Source organism: Balaenoptera physalus (genome assembly GCF_965194825.1).
Source record: "Balaenoptera physalus genome assembly, chromosome: 6".
Lineage (NCBI taxonomy): Eukaryota > Metazoa > Chordata > Mammalia > Artiodactyla > Balaenopteridae > Balaenoptera > Balaenoptera physalus.
Window position 1 is genome coordinate 21,043,140 of NC_138885.1, and position 13,879 is coordinate 21,057,018.

The 13,879-nt window shown below is 39.3% G+C and overlaps 1 protein-coding gene across 14 annotated transcripts in view; it reads right to left on the reverse strand.

The window, feature by feature from the left end:
• The window catches only part of ZRANB3 (zinc finger RANBP2-type containing 3), a gene marked incomplete at its 3' end in the record, with an annotated part of 251,504 nt that overhangs the window by 23,917 nt on the left and 213,708 nt on the right, over positions 1 to 13,879 (reverse strand). For all 14 annotated transcript variants that reach the window (XM_082465817.1, XM_082465809.1, XM_082465818.1 and 11 more), the window contains one exon: positions 788 to 1,193. In XM_082465817.1, the coding sequence (XP_082321943.1) occupies positions 788 to 1,193 (406 nt within the window). The remainder of the gene's footprint in view (positions 1 to 787; positions 1,194 to 13,879) is intronic.

Below are 13,879 nucleotides of genomic sequence, written 5' to 3' on the forward strand. Positions count from 1 at the left end.
TACAGTTGATAAAATTTTATTTTATTTATGATTTTTTCCAGTTTCCAAAACGGTCAACTTGGCATTTTCAGTTGCCATAAAATTGGAAACAAAAGGAATACTAATGATATTTTCTTAAGACAACCACAGTTGTTAATAATCATTTCAAAAATAAAACATCAGAAAATGGCATATCATGCTAGAAAAATATACTCTGAGGTATGTTTATGATTTCTAGTTTTAAATAGCATGTTTTAGAAAAGAATAAATTCATAAAATAGACATGAAATTGGTTTTTAAAAGAAGATCTATAGAGGAATTTTTATGATTTGTCATGGAAGAAACATGGCACAATGAATATTTTACTAGGCAAAGAAGCTACGCTGGATTCATTTTGTTATTAAAAATAATAATCTGTAATTTCTTTAAAAACAAGTACTATCTACAAAGGAAAGAAAACAGCAGGTCTATGACTATAAGGCATATTTGCTGCCATAGCAACAGAGCTTCTATTCCTGCCCACTGAATTCACATCCTGTTGGCATTAATCAGAAATGTCCATTTGTGCCAAATTAATGCCATGTCACAGACGCTGGGGGATATACATTCTTGACAGAACTGGGAGATTTTCACATTCCACAAGGGGATAAATTCACAGTCTTCACTATGTGAAGTTCTTCCTCCAGCTTAAAAGCTAAAGTTGGTACCCAGTCACACAGATCTCTGAGGATAGCAGTTGTCTCTGAAAGCACAGGTTATCTGAGGACACCACTGCCAGCCCCCCCATGGTTGCCCTCTGTGTACTCACCAGCACTGCCCTGAGGATTCTCACACATTTCACAGTAAGGTAGCACTGAGTTATTAATATAGGTGCAGAGAGCACACTGCCAGCCCTCACCAGGAAGGGGTGGGGTGGTGGCCTGGGCCTTGGCCTCACAGACCCTGTCCACGAGCGGAGCTTTGGTCTGCCCGGGCTGGGATGGTTTCTCCTCCAGGGGACTGCAGCGGTCATCGGTGGTGACCGATTTCATTTTTTTAGCTTCAGGTTCAAGATCACTTTCATAATCTCTTGTAGCCGTTTTTCCAGGGTCTGCTGGTGCTACAGTATTTTTCTCCTGGAATGCCCTTGATTCATCACAGGAGGTCACCAACTGTCTCTTCTTAGGGTTTGGTAAAAAGAATGATCGAATATCACGCTGTTTTTCTTTTTCAAACTAGGAAAAATAAAGGTATTAAATTAAGAGGCTATTGAGTATGTTCTTCCTAAATGAAACAGGTTAACAAACTCTTTTCATTAACCATATTCCTTTATCTTTTGAATACCTTGTTGGAAATGAATTCAATCATGCAATGACTGTTCATATATCCATACATGTAGAATACCATATACTTTCTGTGTCTAACTTTTTTAAGCACTTACAATGTACCAAGCACTTTACAATATATCAACTCATTTAATCCTCATGCCAGCTCTGTGAGGCAGGTACTCTTATTCTTCCCATATTTCAGATGAAGGCACTAAAGCTTTAGAGAAGTTAGGTAACTTGGCTATGTGAGTTATATAATAAAAATATACTTTATAAACTATCTGCTCTAGATGTATGTGAGGGAAAGGAGGCAACTGTGTGTTTAAACATTTCAAGTCAATCAAGACTTAGAAAAATGTTTTCATGACCAAACTATAAACACGAACCATGTTCATAAACAATATGTTTTTCATATTAAAATACTTTCCTGACCAGGGAGTATTTTTCAAATAGCATTAAAGATATCAATTAGAACAGCTTCTTTAATAGACACAGTTTAATAATTATCTTTTTGAGAAATATATCTCTCTCTTCTAAGAACAGCAACTTCACTGTCTCATGTTTTTCATCTTCTTTTCAATGTGTAAATCTCAATCTCCTAGAGAAAGAAGGATACCCATCTCCACAAATGATTAGCCAGCAGTTAAGATACATTAAAGGAGTTAATTTTAGAGCAGTCCTGCCAGGGCCTGAACTGGGTACCATGCTGGACACACACTGCGCCAGACTGCATTTCCAAAAATGCTCACACCAATTCTTATCCCATTTCGTGTACTTGTGACATTGACACACCTACATTTAGAGGTGGGGTCTGCGTCCCTCTCCCTTGAACCTGGGTGGACCTTTGTCTCAGTCTCAACCAGCAGAATGCAGTGAAAGGATCACTGTGTGACTTCTGAGGCTAGGTTCTAGAAGCTAATGTGGCTGCTGGCACTCTGTCTCTCTCTTCTTCTCTATATCTTTTGGGAGGGACACTAGCCTTTGAAACATAGCCAGCATGTTGTGGGGAAGCCCAGGCCACATGGAGAAACCAGGTATGGGTATTCAACCTGACAGCCCCACGTAGGCCCCTAGGTGACAGCCAGCACCCATTATCAGACATGGGGGTGAAGAGGCTTTCAGATGTTTCCGGCTCCCAGTCTTGGGATCTTCCAGCAAAGGTCCCAGTCCTCATGGAGCAGATACGTCACCTCCATTGTACCCTGGTTGAATTCCGTATCCACAGAAACCATGAGAAATAATACATAACTATTGTCGTTTTAAGGCACTAAGTTTTGGGGTAATTTGTTATGCCACAATACATTACGGAGACAGACACTATAGATAATGACATCCAAATATTGCAAAGAGATAGCTTACATAATAAATCTTATCTTCGTTTCTTAGTAGTGCTGCATAAGAAAGATTTAGCCAATTAATGGAGACAGAAGAATTAGTGGTTACTGGGAGCTGTGAGAAAGGGAAACAAGGAGTTATTGCTAAATGGTTACAGAGTCTCTGTTTGGGGTAATAAAAATGTTTTGAAAATAGTGGTGATGGTTGCACAACACTGTGAATGTAATTAATGTCACTGAATTATACACTAATGGTTAAGATGGCAAATTTTACAATTATATATAATCACAAATTTTTTAATTTCAAAAAAGGTTAAAAAGGTAAGAAAAGAAGAAGGAATATTTATGTTGTTCCCATATTGGTAAAATTAAAACATATACTATAGGAAAAAAAGTCCCCCCCCAATAATGTACAACTTTGATTTTGTATGACTGTTATTTATATATTCTCATATACTATTAAAAAGTTATCTAATAAGTTGTGGAAGTTACAGAACTTAGATTAAAATATAAAGAATGAAATCAATAAGACAAGATTCTTAAAACAATGCACAAGGGAAATTCTAAGAAAAGGGTGGAGGAAAGCAGAGAGATTATCAGACAAATGGAGTTTGGTGTTAAAAAAGTAACAAGGATACAAAGAGAGTTCTGTATCTAAAGAGAATGTTCTATTCCATATAATAGGACTGCAAAGAGAGCTTATAGAATTTTGAAAATATTGGCAAATGTTCAGCAAATGTGAACAAATTCTACCAGCTATTTCTAGTTAAACCATAATGATTTTACAAGACAGGTTAACTTTCTGAGTCCCTGTACATGTCTGGAAATGACCTGATTTTGCCCTAACTCTTAGTAGTTTTGTTGGGCATACAATTCTTCAAAATCTTTAAAGACATTGCTCTATTTCTTCCAACATCTGATGATACTGACAATGTTCCTTTGTAGGCTGCAAACTCTTTCTTCATTTTAGAGGCTTCTGGGACCTTTTTATCCCTGGTATTCTAAAATTTCACAATGATCAATGTCTATATATCTCTACCTGTGTCATATATATCTATATGCTTTCTGCCCAGCACCCAGAATACCTTATTAATTTTGTATAGTATTGATCATCTTTAGTTCTTAGAAATTTCTATTCTTCTTTGATAGTTTCTTCCTCCTCATTTTCTCTTTTCTCTTTTTCTGGAATTCCTGTTAGCAGAACGTTGAACCTAGATATTTATGTCATCTTTTGTTCTCATATTTTCCTTCTTTTTGTCTTTTTACCCTCTAAACTCTTAGTGTTTAGCTCTATTTTATCTTTCAACCCTTCCATAAAATTATTTTAGTTTGGCAGTCATATTTTTAACATCTGTGTTCTTTTTTTGTTTTGTTTTTTGTTTGTTTTGGCTGCAGTGCGCGGCTTGCGGGATTCTTAGTTCCCCAACCAGGGACTGAACCCGGGCCCCGGCAGTGAAAGCACTGAGTCCTAACCACTGCACTACCAGGGAATTCCCTCTAATATCTAGAAGTTCCTTCTTGTTCCTTGTTCCTTTTTTTTTTTAATAGTATTCTGATTTTATTTATATTTGCAATATCATCTCAAATCTAAAGCTATGAATTAGTTTTTAAAAAGTTATCTCTATGATCAATTTTTGTATTAGTTTATTTTTGTTCACATTTTTCATGCCACAGATTTCCTCCTCAAATTTCCAATGACCTCATACATAAGAATGAAGGAATAGGAGGGTTGCCTAGGAACTTAGGACACACAGGGCTTATCACCAAGTAGATCGAGTAGGACATACTGAATGAACGCGAGGGGTGAGGAAGATGGAGGGGACCACAGTGATGCTCGGACTCCATTGTAGGGATGACATTTTCAGTTACTGTAATAGGGAATATAGGAAGATAAATGGGCTCATCAGAAGGCAAAAAGAGAAGAGGTAAGGAAATAAAAGTTCACTTTTAGACATGTGTGAGGACTGGTGTGTGCCAGGGTGGCGAGTTCCAGGAAGCAGGTCCAGAGTTCAAGGGAAAGAGACACCTGGATTTGCACATGTGGGAACCACTGACATACAGAGGCGGTTACAGTCAGAGGCCTGGATGTCATGAACAAAGGGAGGAGGAAGTAAGAAAAGGTAAAAGTCATGGACACGAGCAGAGGGACATTAAGGGTGGAATGAGGAGGAAGAGATACCGAGGAAGGGAACAGTAGGAACAGTAAGAAGGGTAGAAAAGCCAGGAGAGTAGTGGCTTTAGTGGGCCTGTGTTTTGGTTTCCATTCATTATCCTAGGCACTCAGGGAGCATTTCAATCAGAAAAACCCAGGTCCTTCAGATCTGGGAGATTTTCTTATATTATTTTTTCTTCCTCTGTTGTCTCTGTCTTTTCTTTCTGGAATTCCTATTAGGCAAAATCTTCTGAACTGATCATTTGATCTTCTTCACTTTTTTGCACACTTTTCCATTTCTATTTGTTCTACTTTTTGTGTGATTTCCTCATTATCTTCCTTTCCATCCTTGTCAGATTATTATTTTCTGATATTACAGGTTCAATTTCTAAGAGCTTTTCCTCATTCTCTGATTTTTCCCTTTCCTTGTTCTTGTTTCTTGGGTGCAGTACTTTCTTTTACTTCTCTGTGAATATCAATGAGAGGCTTTTTGTTTGTTTACTTCAGCTCATTACACTGTCTCTGCTTCTTTTGTATCCTTTCTTGTCTTGCATGCTTATTTTTGTCTCTGCATCGCCCGTGAGAGGATTTCCTCCAAACCTGGTGGCCTTCACTGTCAATTCACAGTTAAGAATAAGACACTAAAATGCCATTGGAAATTCCAAGTGGGGGACCGCACTAAAGGTCATCAGTGACTGTTTGTCAGGGGATCCCTTTCAGGCCCCATAGTCTTTTTTTGGTCCAGTCAATTTCTCCAGAAAGGAGTCCTTCAATCTCCTGCCCGAAGGATACAATGCTGGCTGCCAGTGACCTGGGGGCGGATCAGGAGAAGGGTGCTAAGGATTTCACCATTGATCAAGGAGTCTTCCAGTTAATATGTTTATTTTCAGTTTACTGCTTTAACCCACTCCCTCAACTGGCCCTTCTCCTAGATATGCTTCTAAAGAGGAACAAGTAAAACAGCTAAATAAATGAATAAAATGTCAGAAACAAAGACTACAAAAAGTAAAATAAATAAAATATATAAAGCAGGCCACTGTCACCTATGCTGAATAATGTTTAAATAACATCAGCATCTTTTGTCCCATTCTACATTTTAAAGGATTTGTTTCCAGCTGTCCGAAACGTTTTAATCTCTCCATCTCCCCGCCACCAAAAAATAAAAATTAAAAAGATTATTTCAGATTTGTTTATAAAAAAACAACCCTCCCCAAAACCTAAGAAATCTTAAAAAAAAAAAAATTCTCAGGGCCTTAAAATATCAGCTTTTACAGTTGACCTCTTTAATCAAGCTATTTAATTAAGCTATTTTTAAAATAACTTCATTTACTATGTAAGCAGTGACTAATTTAAGAAATTAGCATTTGAGAAATTCCCATTATGTATCAGAGGCAGGTTGAGAGTAAAGGTTAGCAGTGAGTGACAGCAATCAGAAATTGATGTATACCTCCACCACAGCAAGGGTTAACTTACAGTGCCTGGGAGTAGTCAGTATGGGGGCAATTTTGAAATCATGGCTGCTTGGGTAAAAATAAAGTGAGACTGGAGAATATGAAATACAGAAAAGGAGCCGTGGGTGGAAAGGGAATCATTTCATATAATTTTGGGAACCAAAGGATACACTTGAGGTATAATTTTAGAAAAAGGAGAGGACAAGATTAATTAGTAGACTTTAATGTCGTGATGGCTAAACCGGACAATGATGAATGTGGTTACAGGTAGTGGACCTTACGAGTTAGTGCCCTGGCCACAGGGCTGGCAGAAGCATAGGGCCTAACAGGAATAATAAAGACTTCCTTTGAGATAATCAATTAGAAACCTGGTCTATATTATCAGTTGTATGTTTTTAGATTGAAACCTCTGAGCAGTCAGGCAGGAAGTTGGTTCGTGAGGTTTCTCTGACATTCAATGGCTATGACTGACAGAGAAATAGGTGAGAAAATCTCTGGGACACATCCTGACGATAATTACATGCATTAGGTGGGAACAGAGAAGGGTTTAAAAGGTTTACTGAATAGGAGTTCTTAACTTGGGATCCATGGGCCTCTCACAAGAGGCCTTCAGTGAGCCTGAGAAACCCCTGAAATTGTCCATCCAGCTCACACCCGCCAAGCTGTCATCACCAAGGAGCTGACTGAAATCATCTCCAGTGCTGCAGCTCTGGACTAATGAAAATCGAGTTTCATCCTCAGACAAGAGGCAAAGAATATTCAGCCAGCTGATTTTGTTTTTAGCTTACTGCTATCCTTGTCAGAAGAAATTGTTGGTCCATTGTTTAAATTACTAAAGATAGCAAGATATTTGTAAATTATCTTACAATAAATGACTCACCATAAGAAAAAAAAAATGGCCTTCAGTGAGCCTGAGAAACCCCTGAAATTGTCCATAAAATGTTGTCTGTACTGTATGTGCCTTTTTGGAGAGCAGTTCTTTACTCTCTCTATATTCTCAAAGGGATTCAGGACCCGGCAAAAGTTAAGAGCCACTGGATTAGAAGATGCATGTGTGGTTTGAGTAGCTCCATTTCTTTCCTTAATTTTCTGTAGTAAAGAGAGATTGAGGGTTCACTTGCGAATGTACACATGGGCAGTGAACAAACTCTTTTAAGGGAAAACAAATACGCAAAGTCTCTTAAATACATAATGAGACTCTCTCTAGCATCTCTCAATACTTTTTAAAAACTGAATAATACCCAGAGTAACTTCTGTGCAGGCATGAAACATCACTTAGCTCATCTATCTGTCACTGTAACTGGATGCTGAACAGCTTCTCTTAAGAGAAGAAATGACACGGAAGCCTCACACAGTCAAAAAAAGGGAAACCACTAGTGAGGTGAGAAGAAAGCGCATGGATCGTAATGGCAAGGGAGTTATAGGAGACGTTACTGTGCTGGCAGGACTCAAAGGGGGTAATGTCATGTAGGTCAGTTTAAAACAAAACACACCATCCTTGATGTTCTGAGACAAGGACCTATCCCCACCAGCAACTCATGGAGATTCCAGCAGGTATTTGGGACATGTCTGGTTAATAAAAGAAAGAAGCGACCTTTAACAAGATTTGTGACACAGATACTAAACATGAATGCAATATTCCTGTATTTTAGTACGATGATTCTATAATTACTTTTCTTTTGTCCTTTCTCTATTAAATTAATTTTTCATAAAGTGAATGTAGATCCACTGATTAAAAAGCATCTGAGTAAAAGGTGGTAAGAAATAATTGTAAATAAAATGTTCCCTACATAAGCATGTTTTCTAAAAATATTACATTTATCAAAAACATGACTCCTTAGAGGGACAAACTTTATCAGTCTCACCAAAACAGACCAGAATCCCCAAATTACAGCAGCCATACTGATAGTTAAATACTCAGGACCCATACTCTTCTGGCAGATCTCCTGAAAACTCCCGACTTTATTAATGTTATCAGCATTTCTCAGTGGTAAAGATAAAAGGAACATAGAAAGACAAAAATATTTTTATGGCCTAGGAAAACTTCATTACTTAATAGCAAGATTAAGCTAAAAAGTCTTTTGTCTTTAATAAGCATATTCTTGCATTCAGAAGAGACATTATAGTAACAAATTACTGACAAATGTCTTAACTCATCATGACTGTTTGTCTTTGTAAAGAAACTATATGAAGTGACCCTTTTAATGTGTGATAAATAAGGAACTTAAAAGTAGGTGTTTCAAAATAGGAGGAGCAACCTAAGCTTATAGTGATTTTTATCACAAGGCTTTGGGGAAAATACAGTAAAGTCAACATGCCTGTGTAATAAGAAATGTAGAAAATGGAAGAACATATTCCTGCCCTCAGTTATACAGCTGACACTCAGTTACTGTGTTCCTGTCTTTTGTTCAATATTGTTTTTGAAAAGCAAAAGAAGAAATATTGCTTTTGGTGAGAAGTGCTGGGAATAAAAACTGCAAAATGCTTAAGGTGGCAAAATGCGTGTGTTTATTTGAAAGGTTCAGGGACCTAACTAACATATTTGCTCTGTTTTGCACCATGGTAAACAACTGCTCTTTAGAGAAAAATCCCCTGGCCATGATGACAGGATTAAAAGTCTGTTATTAGAACTGAAGCAGAGGAAAAGGAAATCTGGTAGAACTCATAAAAAACAATAAAACACTTCAAAGCCTGGTGCCATTCCAGTGCAGCACACACCACCAACAAGAGCACTGGTGTCGGGTTTAATAGACTTCGATCAAAGGGCAGCTCTGGGAGAAACCAGTACTGCCTCATGTCTTTCCTCTCCTGTTCCCCAAAGAATTAACAAAACCACCGTTTACAAACGGGTGATTGGGACATCTTGCTGGTCTCTTGAATGGCAGGCGACTGATGATTGGAACTGGAACTAAAAAGGCTTCACTAACATTTAAACAAGCCAGGGGATATACAGTGACAAAAGTAGGGTTTCAATCATCTAACTGAAAAATGAATTTAAATTCTCCTAAAAAAGAAATGACTTTTTCAGATTTCACACAATGTCCATCTCCATGTACTAATTAAATAAAATTTTGGCAGTGATCCACTCTTAGGCACAACAAGTTTTTCTCTGTGGGCATAGAGAAAACAAAGCAAACAAAATAAAACAACACTCTGGTTAAAAAACCAAAGTGGTAAAAAAGAAAATGTTATTACTTATTTTTAAAGATGACATCAAAAGCAGTGCAGGCTGGGCTTCCCTGGCGGTGCAGTGGTTAAAAATCTGCCTGCCAATGCAGGGGACACTGGTTCGAGCCCTGGTCCGGGAAGATCCCACATGCCGCGGAGCAACTAAGCCCGTGCGCCACAACCACTGAGCCTGTGCTCTAGAGCCCATGAGCCACAACTACTGAGCCCGCATGCCACAACTACTGAAGCCCGTGTGCCTAGAGCCTGTGCTCCGCAACAAGAGAAGCCACTGCAATGAGAAGCCTGCGTACCGCAACGAAGACCCAACACAGCCAAAAATAAATAAATTCAAAAAAAGCAGTGCAGGCAAATGTCTTTGGGAACAGCCATCTCAATAAGGGCAATTAGAATTCACAGCAAAATATTACGTATAACACAGTGCACGGATCACTAGAACGTGATGGGCAGGGGTAAGCTGATCAGGGCCGATGTGCCACAACCTCTCTCCTAAGCTCCAGGCCTGACCTCCAAATGCCTCACAGACATCAGCTGAGTGGTTCAGAGGCTCCTCAAACTCTAGAGGGCCTGAGCGGGTCTTCACTCTGTCCGTAAGCCTGCTCACCTTCTACCGTCACAATCTCTTCGCTCTTCACTGTTTACCAAATTAACATGAAGTCCTCTGCTATGGATTCTCCAGTTTTAGACTAACCTGGGTCACTTCCTATGGCTTCCGTTTGTCCTGCCCTTACCTACTTGCAAGCCTCTGGTTATGGCATCTCCTTAAATGCCTGCTTCAATCCCTTCTACTCCTCCTGTACCTGCTGCTGTTAGACAGGTTCCTCCCAGGCCTCACTATGATGATTCTACCTCTGAAATGTCTGGAATTTTTCTTTCTCTATTACCACTACCACTGTTAGGAGTTCAGGGTGGAGTTTAGTGCCCCATACCCCGTTTGGGAATCCCTGACAAAGGAGACTTTTATACAGTAATAGCCTTATGAATAAAAAGAAACTGGCTTTATTAATAAACCTGTAAGTGCCTAAAAGCACCCAAGTAAAATCTGATAAAAGGTATATTAAAGAAACCAACCAGAACCCAAGGCCATAATGGGACTTCCTACTTCTCACCCCAAATCGAGCAGAGAAGACCACAGGGCCTGCTTCCGGTGGAGACACAGTACAGGAGAAGCATGCCTCTGTGAAGCACGAGCCCTGAACTGTGGCCCAAGTTCTCAGGCTGAAAAAAATTAGATTAATAACTCCTCCTCTGGGGCTGGGGAGAAACCCCTGAGGAGTGGAGACAGAAAATCCCTTTACCACAGGTTCACACTGTATGGGAGGGAGGGCAGAAGAAATCCATTCCCCAGATCCCGCTGCCTCCAAGAACCTCTGTCCCATTCATTTCCCACACTGCCACGAGGAGCACCTTTAGAAAACAGAAATCTGACCATGCTGTTTACCTGCTTAAAAGCCTCTGATGACACTACACTACTTCCCTAGGAGAAAGTGCAACTTCTTGGCATGGCATGTGTGGGCTCCACTCCATCTGATTGGTGCCAAAGTTTCAGGCTTCCTCTCCTTTGACTCACTTCTCAGTGTGCCCTGCACTCACACATTTGCATGGAATTCCCACTCCCAGGACGTCTGTTCCTATCACTGGGCTTTGGGGCATCCTTTTGGTGGTTCCTCTGCCTGAACCAGGACCCACTTCTTTTGAACTCATTCTTCATAATCCAGCTCCGATGTTTCTCAAGGGAAACTTTCCCACATGCCCCAAGTATTTATTTATTCTATCCTATGCTTCCAGAGCCTGGTTATATATCTCTATTTTCACATTTATTATATTGCATTAAAATGATTCGCTTACGATCATCTCTCCCAGTTAAACCAGTAAGCTCCAAAAGAAAGTTAGCTGTTTTCCTTATCTTTGCACCTAGCATATAGTCTTTTTAAAATAACAGCTTTAGGGACTTCCCTGGCGGTCCAGTGGTTAAGACTTGGCGCTTCCACTGCAAGGGGCACGGGTCTGATCCCTGGTCAGGGAACTAAGATCCTGCTTGCAGTGTGGTACAGCCAAAAAAAAAAGAAAAAAGAAAAACAGAAAAAAAGAAAATAACAGTTTTAGTGAGATGTAATCTATTTATATACTATAAAATTCACTCTTTTAAAGTGTCCAATTCAGTGCCTTTTAGTATAATTATGTAACCATCACCACTGTTTAATTGTAAAACACTTCCATCACCCTCAAAAAGAAACTCCATACCAAGTAAGCAGCCTCTTCCCATCCCTCCCTCCCTCAAGCCCCTGGCAACCACTAATCTACTTTATATCTCTATGTACTTGCCTATTCTGGCCACTAAATATAAATGGAACCAAACAATATGTGGCCTTTTGTCTGTCTTCTTTCACTTAGCATAACGTTTTCAGGATTCATCTATGTTGTAGCATGCATCAGAACTTCACTCCTTTTTATGGCTGAATAATATTCCATTTTATGGATATATATATATATATATATATATATATATATATATATACCATATTTTGTTTATCCGTTCATCAACTGATGGCCATTTGGACTGTTCTCAATTTTTTGTCTATTATGAGTCATGCTGCTATGACATTTATGTACAAGGTTTTATGTGGATATATGTTTTCAACTCCCTTAGGAGTACAGAATTGCTGGGTCATACATTAAATCTGTGTTTTTACATTTTAAGAAACTGTCAGGCTGTTTTTCAAAATGGCTGCACCATTTTCCATTCCTGCCAGCAGTGTATAAATGTTCTAATTTCTCTGCATCTGTGCCAATACATGTTGTCTGTCTTTTTAATTTTAGTCATTCTAGTGGGTGTGAAGTGGTATCTCATTGTGGTTTTGATTTGCATTTCATATAATCTTTTTTAAAATTAATTTTTATTGGAGTATAGTTGACTTACAATGTTGTGTTAGTTTCTTTCCTTTCTTTCTTTTTTTTTTTTTGGAAAGATGATTCTTTCTTTCTCTTGGCTGTGCCGGGTCTTAGTTGTGGCACACAGGATCTTTGTTGCGGCATGTGGGATCTTTAGTTGAGGCATGCACGTGGGAACTAGTTCCCCGACCAGGGATCCAACCTGGGCCCCCTGCACTGGGAGCTCGGAGTCTTACCCACTGGAACACCAGAGAAGCCCCTACAATGTTGTGTTAGTTTCTGCTGTACAGCAACGTGAAACAGTTATACATAATAATTTTAATAAATGTTTATATAATGAATAATCTTTGAATACCCTGTACGTAGTAAGACAGGCTGGAACCTGGGACCTGGGACCCTTTGCTACAATGCTTGCACCTGAACAAACGTTTCCTCCAGCAACAAAATACAAAGAAACTATAAGAAACTAAAAATAACGGTGTGCATGGCAGTTGGGGCAAATTATGGACACTAAGATGCAGAAAGACCAAAAATCCCAACTGCCACTTCTGAAGAGCCATGAGCAAAAGCAGGGGGTCAGGAACAAAAGCAGGGTACTGCGCATGCCCCCTGCACACAGCACCACCAAAGGGATGGGCAGACCACCTAAGCGCCCCCTCCGGCCCGACCCCTGGACACACCCCTACCCTCACCCCATATAAGGGACCAGTTCACTCCCCCTGAGCGAGCAAGCAAGCAAGGGAAGCTGTTGCTTGTTCTCGCTCCCCGCTGCTGCAGCAGGGGCCCCAGTAAAGCCTTGCCTGAATTTCTTGTCTGGCCTCTGATCAATTTCTATTGATTAAGGAGGCCAAGAACCCTGGTCCGTAACAGTAGTAAACATCCCATAAACACTAGCTAACAAAACTGGAGTGTTTCAATGTTCTTTTCATTCCACAAATAACTGTTGATCCACAATGGGCTAACTCTAATGCATCTAGTATAGTTTGGCAAGGTTATGAAGGTAGACTTTGCAGCAGAAAGGCCTGAATTCAAATCCCAACTCTGCTACTTACTGGCTGTATGAACTTGGGCAGGCAATTTAATCTTTCTGAGCTTCAGTGGGGCATGGTAACAGTATCTACCTTATGGTGTAGCTGTGAAGGTTAAATAAGGTCATGAGTGTTAAGGGCTTGGCACAGTGGCTATGGGGAATACTCAGTACATGTTAATTATTTTCACTGAGTGAACTGAAGTCAAAGGTAAACAAGAAAAATGCCTAATAATAGTACTATATGATGTAAGCTGTGACAGAGATATTTATGTCTCTATCCATAACAATGAGGCTACCCTCTTGTCCTTATTATTAGGCAATTATGCAAACAAATTATATCATGTTTACATAATGGTTTGAATTCTAAAATACATATTAAATAAATATTCTAATTTAAGCAGTGTTACCTTCAAGAAAGTAGTGCTTTAGCATACTGAGAAACAAGAGATTTTGGATAAGAATGATTTATACTTCATGAATATAGAGCTCCTGTGGTCCACTTTCTTTTTGCTGTCACCGTTTTTTAAAGTAGACAATATGTGGGAAAC